General features: G+C 53.0%; 5 protein-coding genes across 5 annotated transcripts; 1 reads left to right on the forward strand and 4 right to left on the reverse strand.

The window, feature by feature from the left end:
* Nucleotides 1–956: 956 nt before the first annotated feature.
* Nucleotides 957–2,806, reverse strand: J4E83_003862 (uncharacterized protein; the record flags this gene model as incomplete). The annotated part of the gene is made up of 3 exons (XM_049330795.1): nt 957–1,277; nt 1,332–2,698; nt 2,761–2,806. 3 exons carry the CDS (start codon nt 2,804–2,806, stop codon nt 957–959), a joined length of 1,734 nt encoding a protein of 577 aa, XP_049190212.1.
* A 1,435-nt stretch (nt 2,807–4,241) lies between these two features.
* On the forward strand, nt 4,242–5,062 carry J4E83_003863 (uncharacterized protein; the record flags this gene model as incomplete). The annotated part of the gene is made up of 2 exons (XM_049330796.1): nt 4,242–4,670; nt 4,724–5,062. 2 exons carry the CDS (start codon nt 4,242–4,244, stop codon nt 5,060–5,062), a joined length of 768 nt encoding a protein of 255 aa, XP_049190213.1.
* A 1,958-nt stretch (nt 5,063–7,020) lies between these two features.
* J4E83_003864 (uncharacterized protein) lies at nt 7,021–9,060 on the reverse strand (the record flags this gene model as incomplete). Its single annotated transcript, XM_049330797.1, has 1 exon — nt 7,021–9,060. One exon carries the CDS (start codon nt 9,058–9,060, stop codon nt 7,021–7,023), a length of 2,040 nt encoding a protein of 679 aa, XP_049190214.1.
* Nucleotides 9,061–10,073: 1,013 nt separating this feature from the next.
* Nucleotides 10,074–10,787, reverse strand: J4E83_003865 (uncharacterized protein; the record flags this gene model as incomplete). The annotated part of the gene is made up of 3 exons (XM_049330798.1): nt 10,074–10,640; nt 10,674–10,682; nt 10,782–10,787. 3 exons carry the CDS (start codon nt 10,785–10,787, stop codon nt 10,074–10,076), a joined length of 582 nt encoding a protein of 193 aa, XP_049190215.1.
* Nucleotides 10,788–11,378: 591 nt separating this feature from the next.
* On the reverse strand, nt 11,379–12,287 carry J4E83_003866 (uncharacterized protein; the record flags this gene model as incomplete). The annotated part of the gene is made up of 3 exons (XM_049330799.1): nt 11,379–11,445; nt 11,496–11,893; nt 11,943–12,287. The coding sequence occupies 3 exons, from the start codon at nt 12,285–12,287 to the stop codon at nt 11,379–11,381; spliced, it is 810 nt and encodes a 269-aa protein (XP_049190216.1).
* Nucleotides 12,288–12,668: the final 381 nt, after the last annotated feature.

Raw genomic sequence — 12,668 nt, forward strand, 5'->3', positions numbered from 1 at the left:
ACCACCAAGCCTGCGCGGGTCGGGCTCAGCAGCAAGCCAGCGCAACAATGCTGACAGCGCTATCGTGAATCGGAAGAGCACAGATGCTGGAGTACTGGTTGTAGCGTACGTCGGTCCAATCATTGCCTCCACGTGAGGCTTGGCGCGCTGGTGTGTCGAATTAGACGGTGTGGAAGATAGGAGAGTCAGCTCAGCCCTGAGACCTCGGGATCCGTAGACGGGCCGCTAGCGGTGCAGGCGTCCAGCGTCGAGTCTGTGGCGGAGGTGCCTCGCCAGCTAGCCTCTTCGTAAGACGAAGTCATCGCTGCAGCAGTTGAAACGCATCTTTTTGTCGTGCATTGGTAGAGGTGCTGCAGTAACACTCGTACGCAGCTCACGATCACCCGTCCGCAGCCGCTCAGCTCGGCGTTCTACGTTGCCTCTACAGCGCCCTTTTGCATCCACAACCTCTTTCCGGCAACCATCAAACCTCACCAAGCCTTGCGCAGATATCACTTCCTCCTCGCTCCCGGTCTTACACGCCCCGCTCACCCTTAGAAGCTCGCAATACTGGGCCGAACGTAGTACCCGGTGATCCAGAGGTGCATGCTCATGCACCTCACGCCCCATCTCTAACAGCTCGCCTGATGTGCTTACATGAGGCCCGCTATTTGCAGACGGGAGGAACCGCAAATACAGCCATCCTGACCCCCATTAAGTAGACATACCGTGCTTGCCTCACCCATGGACAAATCTCACAGATCGTCATGTGTCCTCCGACTTGGAAAACGTTGTTTGCCTGTAGTCACCGCAACAGTCACAACGGATGTTCAGAGAATATTGATATTGTATTGGCTGAAACCACATCCAGCAAACGATTTCTAGATCCACCATATGAACGCCGCGCTGATAGACAAGGTTCGGGGGGCCTTAGCCATGCAAGTATGCTGTAAAATGCAGCAGGTACGATGAAGTCTTCACTTCCGTATCAGACCAGTCCGTTCATTCGCGCCCTCGCCAATCTCCTCCTCTTCATCTTCGTCTTCGCTATCATCTTCGCTCCACCCTTCGGCTTCCAGTCCATCGCCACGAATACCGAAGCTCAAAAGGAAACCGAGGAGTGCGATACCAGCGAAAATGCCAAAAGGCAGGGCTTCACCTTTCGGCTTCAACTTGGTAGCTGCTGTGAAAAGCGAACCTGACACGAAGGGTCCGGCAGCGCGACCAGCAGCAGAGAGCGTCTGAGCGAGGCCATTCAGCGTACCGAGCACGTTGTGATTGGGTGCGGAATTGGTGATCTGCATAATGTCAGCATCCGTAGAGCGCGTCATGTTGGAATTAGAGTAACTTACCATAAGGAGTGCAGCTGTCAGGCCACCGACACCTGCAATCGTTTTGATAACCAGCACAACGCCGAGCTCAAACCACAACCACCCAGCACCCGTACCAATGCCCTTGTATCCGTTGCTCTCTTTGTAGCCCACAAACGGCATGAGACCGAAGGCTGCAATGAACAGCCCTAAGCTGACTCTGTACCCCATCTTGTTGCCCATCTTGTCTCGAAGCCTGCCAAATATGCCCACCTGGAACAGTATCGTTATAGCGCCTGCGAATGACAGAGATAGTCCGACAGCCTCAGGCTTCAGCCCGCGTCCGGTAGGTGGTTGCTCTTCTGCGAAGATCGGATACAGAGAATTGTAGGAGATGTTAGCGAGCTGGAATATGAAGTACGTTATGAGAAGCAGGACTGTGTCCCGGTTCAAAATCTCCTTCCGTGTAAGTTCGTCGCCGCTACTGTGTGGGAATAGTGTAGGCGCAGATTCCTCAGAGGCGTCGGATGCGTCGTCCTCGTCTACATCGTCCACACCACCGTGTGAGTTGTGGGTTTTGTGATTGCCTAGGAGGCGTCGTACGTAGGTAGGTCGCGTGGAGCTCGAGAACTGCCACATCCATGAGAACAAGTTGCCCAGTCTCTTTCCGAGAGGTGGCAGATTCTTGGCTTCTTCCAAACTCTCCTCCAAGAAGAGCATACACACTATCAGGTCTATCGCGAGGACGAGGGCCGAAAAGAGGTTCGGGAGGAGGTACGGGTAGGGATTCGACTGGCTCTTGTTGAACGGGTTCTGATAAAGCACCAAGAGTCCTCCTACGATCGGTCCCGTTATGCCACCGATACCGTAGACGACGGGCAGATAGGTAAATGCGCGCGATTGATTGCTTCGATCCGTAATCTCGCCCAAACACGTCGACACAACGCCAGAGTTTCCGTTGACCAAGCCCATCAGGGCCTGCACGAGTATAGCTTGCCATAGCTCCCTGCAGAAGCCAAAGGCCAGAAAACAGCACATGGTCAAAAATGTGCCCGTGATTATTACCGGCTTTCGTCCGATCTTATCCGACAGCCAGCCCCAAAAGAAATTTGTTGTGAATTGTGCCAACGCGAAAGACGACGCGATGAGTCCGACGTATAGACCTGTCTGTCCATCCTTGACAGCGGAAAACGATTTCGTCATCTCAGGCAGATAAGGGCCTATTGAGTTGAGCGCGGTTTGCTCAGCGAGAGCTATGACAGCTAGCACGATGAGCTGCTTCGTCGGTAGGGGCTTTTCATGGTGGGTATGGCTGCCGTCTTCGGAACGGTTACCATCTTGACCGGACGGGGCGTCAGATGGTGGTCGGCCGCGGGATTTAGGGGGGATAGTTGGGAAGGTCGTGTAATCTACATGGGGATGTACCAGTCAGTATATGTCTCCTATCTATTCCGTATAGGATGTTACCTACGAAGCGTTGACCTGCGCGCATCAAGGCCTGGCCGGGTTGATGGCATCGTCGCGGAATGTACTACCTCTGTGAGGCCGAATTGCTATAACAAGCTTTCGCATGCATTGGGGCGCAGGGCTGTTGCTGGTTATGTCGACACTAACGCGCAGGGCTACACAAGAATGTCAGATAACTCTATAGAGGCGCGATTTGATGATGGGGTTCTTGAATGCAGGAGGCTGAAAGATGCGGTTCGCTGTGCAGATTTCAAGCTGGGATCACGCGCGGCTCAAGCTACGTCATTATCGCAGGAACCCGCTGGCTTGGCGCGAGATCTACATCCTCGATGCTGTCTCTCGATCACGTATCTGACTAATCAGTGTTTCCTTCACATCTTCATGTCGACCTCGTCTTTTGTTTAGACAGGTCCGATTGACGTACGTTGCGTTGTTGCGACAACCCGTTGACCTAACCAACGACTTCACAAACATAGATCCCAGGACGTGCTTTCATCTCGGTGCACATCAAGCCATGTTCGCATGATGCGAACAGGCCAGGTGAAGCTTGGGAAGTGCGACAGGCACGGTGTGCATGCCGGTCGGCAGAGGAGGCTGGCGAATCCAGACACAGGACCCGGATGCACTCGTTGAAGCCGGTCCGCGAAAAGAAATATAGACTCATGCTGGAGCGCGACTACCTGGGACCGCGCTAGACGCACATCGACATTGCTGGCCCAAAGAACTCTAGCTACATGCATGCATCGCGGCACCTACTCGATCATCCGGCAGGCGCGTCGCGGACAGGCACATGATATATCCAAAGACCTGGAAGCGGCTTTCTTGGCATGCTGCAATACCATGATCCCCCACATTCCTGATTAATTATCGAAAGGGCTGACCGCTCATCCTCAATCTATTACGCCCTGGCGGCTCGCCAAAGCTATTGGACACCTCGCGAACACTGAAAGCTGACTGGCAATACAAGTCATCGGTGGATGCGGAGTGTCAAGATGATCACCAGTCGCTTAAACCTTGTGAAGTCGAAATCTTCGCAACTCGCTCATATCTTCTCAAACATTGGATGCCTTACGAAGCTGTTCGTTCTCGACATCGGAGTTGTGTGATCTCCGCATCCGCCTGATCCTCCTGTACCTCAATCATTGCTCGGCGAGGCTTATGAGTGCATTAGAACCAATACAACCATGCGACTTAGATTACACTGCAGCCAAAGTGCCGGCTTCGGGCATCCATGTGGAGATTTCGGTTTTAAGATGTTCAACGAAATTATGAGTATAAAAACTCTAGTGAATTCCTCATAGAAACGTCGAATAGTCAGAAGACCCAGTTCAGAGCCGCAGGTACACCGCGGTCTTTGTTTGAAGGCCTCTCTTCTACTTGGGTCCCCACTTGGTTGCCCCTTCAGATCTCCTCCTACTTTTGACTCGCTACTTCTGGTCCACTCTCTTCTGCACCTCAATATTTATCAACTACAAATCTCTAAACATGCGATACTCAATTCTGCTCCCGGCTCTGTTAGCCATACGCTCAACTCTTGCAAGACCGAGCCAACCCGAGATCGCCAACACCACAACTCTACCCACTCACTTCGGTCTACTCACGTTTCCACACTTCCAAGCTCTCGACATCTTCGGCCCCATGGACGTCCTTAACTCGCTCTTCATGTACTACCGAAACACATCCATTGTGCCGCATTTTACTGTCTTCAGCAAGACCATGGATCCGGTGACGTCGGCCATGACGGCTGGAGGCTTTGGGCAAGAGATCATGCCAACCATGACTTTCTCAGGCTATTTGGATGGGTCTTCTCCAACAGACAAGGGGGAAATTGACGTCCTCTTCGTTCCGGGCGGTGGAGGGACTCGCAGAGATATGACCGAAGAGATCAACTTCGTCAAGGCTACTTACCCAAATGTACGTATCGCCTCCTCCCTGTCACTTCCAAGCATGAGCTGACTATTCCACAGCTCAAATACATCGTCTCCGTCTGCACCGGCGCAACAATCCTCTCACGCGCAGGCATTCTTGATGGCCGCAAGGCAACTACGAACAAGGCTGCCTGGCCCTGGGCTACATCAACCGGTCCCAACGTAGACTGGGTACCGACTGCGCGATGGGTCGAAGACGGCAATATTATCTCAACCAGTGGAGTTTCTGCAGGTATCGATGGAACGTATGCGTTCGTTAGTCGCGTGTATGGCGAGGAGGTTGCGCATTTCTTGAGTTTGGCGTTGGAGTACAACCGTGAGTTGGACGCGCACCATGATCCTTTTGGCAAGATTTGGGATGTTCCTGGTGCTACCTAGATTATGATTTGTGGTAGGAGGGATATAGTGCTGGTGGAATGGGAGTGGGCGGTGGGTAGAGGCTCAATCGATGCGATAGGCTGGCTCAGCTTCCCTGCACCTGCATGCGTCTACACAGCCTACTCACTCTCAGCCTTCTCGGTGGTCAACGTTACCCCTCTTCTCTCATATTCTCTTCATGCTTCACACACCTCCAACGCTTGCACCCCAATGTCTTCGTCAATTCAAACCCAAGATCGCGCATACCTACCATTTCGTGGGGTAGAGAATGACGAAAGAGCCTTTCTGCCTTTGAACCCCGACCTTAGAGAGATACGATGCGTCCTGCTGCTGCCTGGATCCGGAGATGACCCCATCGAATGCCAATTGGTGTGCACTAATGTCAATCAAACCTCGGATGATGACATACATGTCCCCTACATTGCGCTGTCCTATTGCTGGGGAGATGTTACGGATACCGTTGAGATAACGCTACGTGGTCCACGTACCGATGAATCCGAAATGCGACAGGAATCGAACAGTACGCCCTTTCGAGTAACGCGAAACCTCCATACCGCACTCGTAACCTTGCGCAAACAGAGAATGCAGTACTTGTGGATAGATGCCTTATGCATCAATCAACAGGATGCACAAGAGAAAACGCATCAAGTTCAATTGATGGGCAAGATATACTCGTCGGCTCAGTCGGTATTGGTATGGCTGGGACCGCACGACGTGCATAGTCGATTCTTCGTGAGAGCATGGACAAGACACATACGTCCCATCCATGACCACTATGTCCAGCGATTTCAGGCTGAATTGGAAGATACGACACAAGAGAGTTCGCGTGAGGCTCTGGACTCAATGTGGATCGACATGGCACAAGACGACGAACTCAATCGACTTGCACGTTCTCTCCCATACGAAGACCGGCGCCTCGAATTTTCACCTAACATATACGAATATGCAATCTATGCGAGTGTCAACAGGCTCTTTGAAAGACCATGGTGGAGCCGAATATGGGTTATACAAGAGGTACTTCTAGCGCCCAAGCGATACGGCGGCGGCCGGAAAGTTGAATTCGCAGTTGGCAATGATTTTCTGCATTTGCAAGAGATGAAGCAGCTAGATCTTTCTTTAAACCTATTAGGGGTCGCACAGCGTGACTACAAGACCGCTACGCGGAATCTCAACATCCGGAGCGTGTGGAATCATTTCTTTACCTGGGACCAGAAAAGCTTGGATATGGAGATGTTCGAGTTGCTCCCGTTGACGGATGGATTTCATGCTTCAGATCCCCGGGATAAAGTCTTTGCCTTACTCCTTCTGGCTTCAGACACCAGAGATTGCTTCTGGCAAGAGTCTCTTATCAGTCCAGATTACAAAAAAGCACTGCTGTCAGTACTATATGATCTGCAATCTTGGTTACCAGCGGGTTACACCATTCATGTCAAGCATCGTGCATTTTTTGAGACGATAGAGCGAATCATCGAGGAACAAGATAAAAAAACGTTGGGGAGGAAATAATAAAACGTTTGAGAGGTTATTTGGGTTAGTCAGAAAGGAATGAGCTGCATAGAAATTTTCTATGAAGATACAGGCCTATTGTTACATACTCAGAATTAAGCACAGGCTTACCATTGCACGATTGCGGAACATATGTACTTACGGTCAAGTCTAAGATGAGAATGACATGATGAAATACCAGTCATAGTTGTCAAACGGACAACGATGCGTAAATGAGTATCCTACAGTCAGCAGAGCGCACGCACATGTATAGCATACCATCATCACAGCCGACTGTGGAAGTTCTATTCCCAATAATCGCATTAATGACAACATTCTAATGTACAGCTTCAGGAGCTTACTGACCTTTCATACTCCCGGCAGCACCATCCGGACAACCGTTCGTTAGCCACCAATGACCCTTCTTGATGTTGGCGATATGACTGGGGATTTGGGAACCGAGCCTCCAAGGTCTACTGCAGGCGAACACCAGCAGTACCCTTCTTTTTCGCCTGATCATCAAACGCATTCCCCAACCCACCACCACCACTCCTACTAGCCTCAAGCGAACTCTCAGCCATCTTCTTCTTCTCAGCAGCAACCTTATCAAGTTGCTTCTTCGTCTTCGTGTTTCCACTACCCTTGCCGTGGAACTGGTGACTGAGCTGCTTGAAGGCTTCTTTCTGGTTCATGTGGCGACCGTGTTCGTCAACATACTTCAGCTCAATGTTGGGCGTGTACTCCTTGTTAAAGAGCTCAGCGAGACGGCGACTCTCGACCATCTCGGCGCTGGTGTTGTTTTTGCGGGCCCATTCTTCGCGCTCGCGCGGCGTCATGTTGTTCCAGCGGGCGGAACCTCGTTCGCGTTCACGGGCGATCTTGCGTTGGCGCTCGGCGTCAGCTTCGGCCTTGTTCTTGTCGGCAATGAACTTTTGGCGGTCGCGGTACATCGCGTTCTTGTCGGAGGCGTCGGATTCTGTGACCAGACCTCGTTGCTTGAGCAGGGCGAGAGTGGCACCCATACCTTGGTCGACAGTCTTCTCTGCCTCGAGACCTGTCTCAGTAATGTCGGTGGAGCGAGCGCGCGAGATGCTGCGGTTTCGGGCCTCTTCTGCTTCGGCTGCTTCAGCGTAGGATTGGCCCATTTCGACATCGCCGTCTTCATCAGCGACGGGCATATCGCCCATGGACTTCGTGCCCTCCGAGATGTGGCTGGACTTTCTACGCTTCCGGCGGGCTTCCTCCTCGTCGGCATCGCCTGCAGCACCTAGATTTTGTACGAACTCGGTTGTTTCGTCAATAACAAGGCCGCCATCACCATCTTCTGTGGATTCCATAACGTCTGGCTGGGGTGTTGATGCGTCTTCACGTAATTGCCGTGCAAGATCTTCCGGTCGCATCTTCTTGCGCTTCTTGAGGGCCTTTTGGCGCTGTGCTGCAAGATTCGCTTGAAGGTCGTCGTCATCCACAAACGACTCGTCGAACACCTTCTTCTTCTTCTGTTGTGGTGCGGAGGATTCACCACCGTCAATGTCCATGTCGTCGCCAGCTGCAGTGTCTTCCGCAGGCATGGCAAGCATTTCCTCATCATCTTCGACGCGTTCTCGCTTGGATTTCTTGCCCTTCTTCTTCTTAGGCTTCTTCATCTTGACTTCCGACACGTCCATGTAATCGTTAGTGGGCGCGTCCTCTTTGAGTATGTCTAGACTGATCGCGACCTTCTTTGGTCTTGAAGAACCTGCGACTTCAGCCTGCACGTCTTCAACAGTTCGGCCCTTCCCGTCCAATGTGAACGCATTGCGCTTCTTGCCCTCAATCTCCTCGTCGTACTGTGCAAGTATCGACTTCTGGCCTCCCTCGTCCATATCGTTGGGGTCGTATGCGCGCTTTCGCTTCTTCGAATCGAGTCGCTCTTGTAGTCGCTCCTTTTCTCTGAGTTCAACCGCCTCTAGCTCGTCATCGTCTTCCCCGTCGACTGCAGTGTCTTTGAGAACAAGGATCTGATCTTCATCGTCGAACTGGTCGACCTCGTGTCCAACTTTGACACCAGCAAGGTCCTTGTCGGTATATTGCATGGCCTCGAGTGCCTGACGCTCGCGCTCTTCGAGCTCCTTGCGCATCTGCTCCTCCTTGGCGATCTTCTTCTGGCGCTTCTTGCTGCTCTTCAGCCAGGCCAGGTCATCGTCGACGTCTGCTTCGTCCGCCAGCCCCTTGCCCTCAAGCTTTGCAAAGCGCGCCGCCTTTTCGCGCTCCTTCTTGATCGCCGCGGCGCGTTCTTCACGTCTTATCTTGGCCAGTCGCGCTTCTTCCAACTTCTTCCAGTTGTCCGAAGCGGCGGCCTGGCGCGTGTCGATGGTGCTCGCAGGCTCTTCGTCCGAGTCGTCGCCATTTTGCGCCGCCTTGAAATCGAGGCCGGGGGCTGCGGGTGCTGCAGGCGTGCTTCCACCGGGGAGAGCAGAGAGACCCATAGACAGACGAATCTTGTTCGCCTCATCGATGGATAGGTCCGCCATGGCTGATGCGGTCGTGATGTCCTGTCGCAACGCAGAGGTTTATGGTCCTGGAAGGAAGGTTGTGACGGCGCCGGAAGTTCGGGATCTTCAATACACTTTCGAGCAGTGTACAGAAGTGGTGGTCGCAAAGAGTGAAAGCACACTTGATATTCCCCAAAGGTGAAGTTCGGTGATGAGTGCCTACTCGTGACCTGCGGGCAACATCGCACCTCCGCCCACACATTTCCCGCCAAGCCGCTACCCACTAGCGCGCCGGCGTTCAGCCGAGCGACATAAAAAAAGTTGCGCGCCCTCACCCATCGAGTTCTCACCACAACGCCCTGTGTCAACGTCTCCTGTCCACGTCCTTTCGGGGAGCCGTGTGATGGTTGAGATGTTGACAGTTCGTCCATCATGGAGCCTTCTTCCTCAATAGAACGCTTCGGACGACAGGCAGCGCAGAGCAACTTTGGCAGCTTCCGGCAGCCTGAGCTCACCGTTCACGCGGTTCGAGCTCGGTGTATGGTTGTCTGTCAGGCAGACTGATTCCGTTTCCCTTTTGCTAGGCCGTTGGCCACTGATGCTTGGGACTAACCCAGTCGGCTACATGCCATCTTCATGAGTGATGCTTGTGCGATTGCGCAGCTTTGCGCAGGTTGAACGGAAGCCTGATAACTTTGCATGCGACTCGCTCGAAAAGCGCGACGGACGCGTTTACGCGATTTAGTGAAATTGCATAATGCGCGAAGTCATGTGAATGCGCTTGATGTGCGAAACATCCACAGACGCATACTTGAGAGTGAAAGCCGGCCTCTGCGCAGAAGCCGCTGCCCCATGCATCAACGAGCACCAACATGTCATAATCATTGGGCACGTGGTCTCGTATTGACGTCGTGAATATGCCATACAATATACATATGTTACAATACCTCGGCCTGAAGCCGCTAGACTGCAGTCCAATTGATGGTAGAAGACCACATAGCCTCCTCGTGTTTCTTACGTCAACCCTTCGTGACTTCTCCCAGACCACACACTTAGTTGGCAGCCGGTGCCTCACCCCTCGCCAACTTGAGTAGCTCAGCCTCTCTTCGCTCCTTTATCAACTTCTCCCTAACTAGCACTCTATCCGCCTCCGACCTCTCCTTGAACTCCTCAATCTCCTTCATCTCGGCCAACTCCTCTTCCGTCGGTTTGATCTCCACCGCGCCTATCTTCTCTACCAGCGCCTCCAAGATCTCGCTCTCCGACTGGTCTCTCATGTCAATCGAAAACGTGGGTTTCGAGGTCTCGGGTACGAGCGTATTGCGTGGGTTTGGTGTGGTGGACGGTGGTGAAGAGTCTGATTGTTGTGTTGTAGGAGAGTTGGTAGAGCCAGCCGATGGCTGTGTTTTGGTTGCTGTGAAGATGTGTAGGAGCGAGGGACCGTCGGGGTCGTTGTGTCGCGCGACTTCCATTGGGATGGATGGATTACGGTATTTCATCCGGGGCAGCATATTGCGCCAGAATTTCCTGTTCGTAGCGTAAGCGCTCGATCTTGCCATTGCGTACAATTGCCAGCTCTCAAACATGGCGTCTGAGTTGGCCTCATAGTCTTTGCCCCCCTCTAGACTTATAACGGAGCAATGCCAACGTACCTTGCCCCTCTATGTCCTCCGTAGAGTTTTGTGTTGAATTCCATGCTAATCTTCGACACCTCTTTGGGCAGTATGAGCGCGCCTGGTCCACATCTTATCCATAATAACTGTCATAGGCATAGTTGTCAGCATTGTTACATCTCCGGTATCTCGAGCAGGTCGGGTGCGATTGTAGGCTTCGACGTTTTCGGAGGTGTCTGCGGAGGTGGATCTTACGTACGTGCTGTGGTGCTTGTTAGTCTTGCCGAACGAGTAGACATGCTCTCGGAGATTAGCTACTTGCCTCGCGTAGCTTGCGCATGCGCTTCAATATGTGCACCATGGTTGCTGTGATGTGATATTGGACTGGGGTTGCGGAGTTCGAGAGATTCTCGGGCATCGCCCGTAGCGCGATCGTGTCTTGGCAGCCCTGCAGATGAGATGCACCAACTGTTCACTCAAAAAAGAACGTTCTATATAGATAGTAGTATAAGTGCATTGCAATGATTGAACGCCTTCCCAGGTATCTGAGCTACATTATTCTTCCACTAAACATGTCCAAATCTCCATCCCCATTTGCCGAGTACTTCCACGAGCCAGTCCAGAACATGTCCAATTCCAAGACTTTATTCGCATCGCTCTGTTGGGTATTATCTGAGATCGCGCACAATGCTTGTCACGTCCCTGTTGTGCGACTCTAGTCCACAGGAGCAGGAGTGTAGGTGTTTACCGAGCAGGTTGTGCGGCGGCGGCACGCGTCTCTGCGGGAGTTGGTCCCGCCATGCGCTTGCTCCTGTAATTGGGATTAGTATGTGTATTTCATCTCAGAGTAATTCGGCTTACATGAACGACCTGCTGAGGAAGGAGATGATGATCATGGGCATCCACGAGGGCATCTTGGAGAATCCCCAGGTGACGTATGCGTAGGGAATGGCAAGGTTGTACTGCTGGAGAGCACCGTTGAAGGGGTGGAAAGGACCCTCGTATGGGGTGACCTGCTCAATCTCGTTGTCAACGATGAGCTTCTTGAAGGTCTCGGTGGTGGTGCTGGTGCGGTTCAAGGGCTTGTAGCGAACGACGGGGACGGGCGCGGACTGGTCAGCCATGGGCTTGGGGACCTGGAAGTAGTAGAGCGCCGGTGCGCCAACAGACCATGCGTTGCAGAGGAGAGGCTCGGTTTCGCAGTCAAGGTACGCAAACTTGGGCGCATCAGGCTTCGCGGCCATGATAGGGAGAGAAGCCTGGTTGATGTTAGCGTCGGTCATCTGCATGTTCGCATGCTATACGTACGTTCCATGCCTTGGTTGCGTTGCCACACAGGCCAAAGCAGGTGGTGTTGCCGCCGGTGGTGAAGATGAGCCAGTCCTGTGTGGTAGGAGGGCTGGCGGTAGCGTCAACAGTAAGCGTCTCTTTCCAGTTCTCCAGGGTAATTGGGTACTGGATGGCGGCAGCTGCGTTGGAGGCCACCTTGCTCGTTGCCGTGTCGACTGGCGCCGACGGCATGGAGGGGATGGATGCGGACACGGCAGCCGTCGCCTTGTTGAAGAAGCCCTTCACCTTGTCAAGGAGAGGAACCTGCTCCTCGGCGACAGCGAGCGCCGGGAGAGCGAGAACGAGGCCTGATGAGAAGCGCATGTTGATTGTGTGTGGGGGGAGGTGTGGTGTTGAACTGCGAAAGCTGCGGGCGGTATGCTTGCGCTCTTCTGCCTGATGATGCCACAGGGTCCAATTGGAGCGACGTTGAAGTAATGTGGGGGATGCAGCTCAACGTCAGAGGCAACCACTAACAATCGTGAAGGAGCGGGAGAAATGTAGATGCAATTGTCGCGCGAAGATCGCAAGGAAGTTCCCAGGTCGAGATAGCTAATAATATGAGGAATAGGGATGAGGACTAATAACCCGGCTCTTCTGCTCGAGCTTGGCAGTCCAGAGCTCTGCCGCGAAATTGGGAAGCCTGGGCCAACCGTTCGTCAACAGCCTTCACCATCACGGACCTGGTGCGTACGCGTTCACTCT

Source organism: Alternaria metachromatica, assembly GCF_023757995.1.
Source record: "Alternaria metachromatica strain BMP 0045 chromosome Unknown scaffold_6, whole genome shotgun sequence".
NCBI lineage: Eukaryota > Fungi > Ascomycota > Dothideomycetes > Pleosporales > Pleosporaceae > Alternaria > Alternaria metachromatica.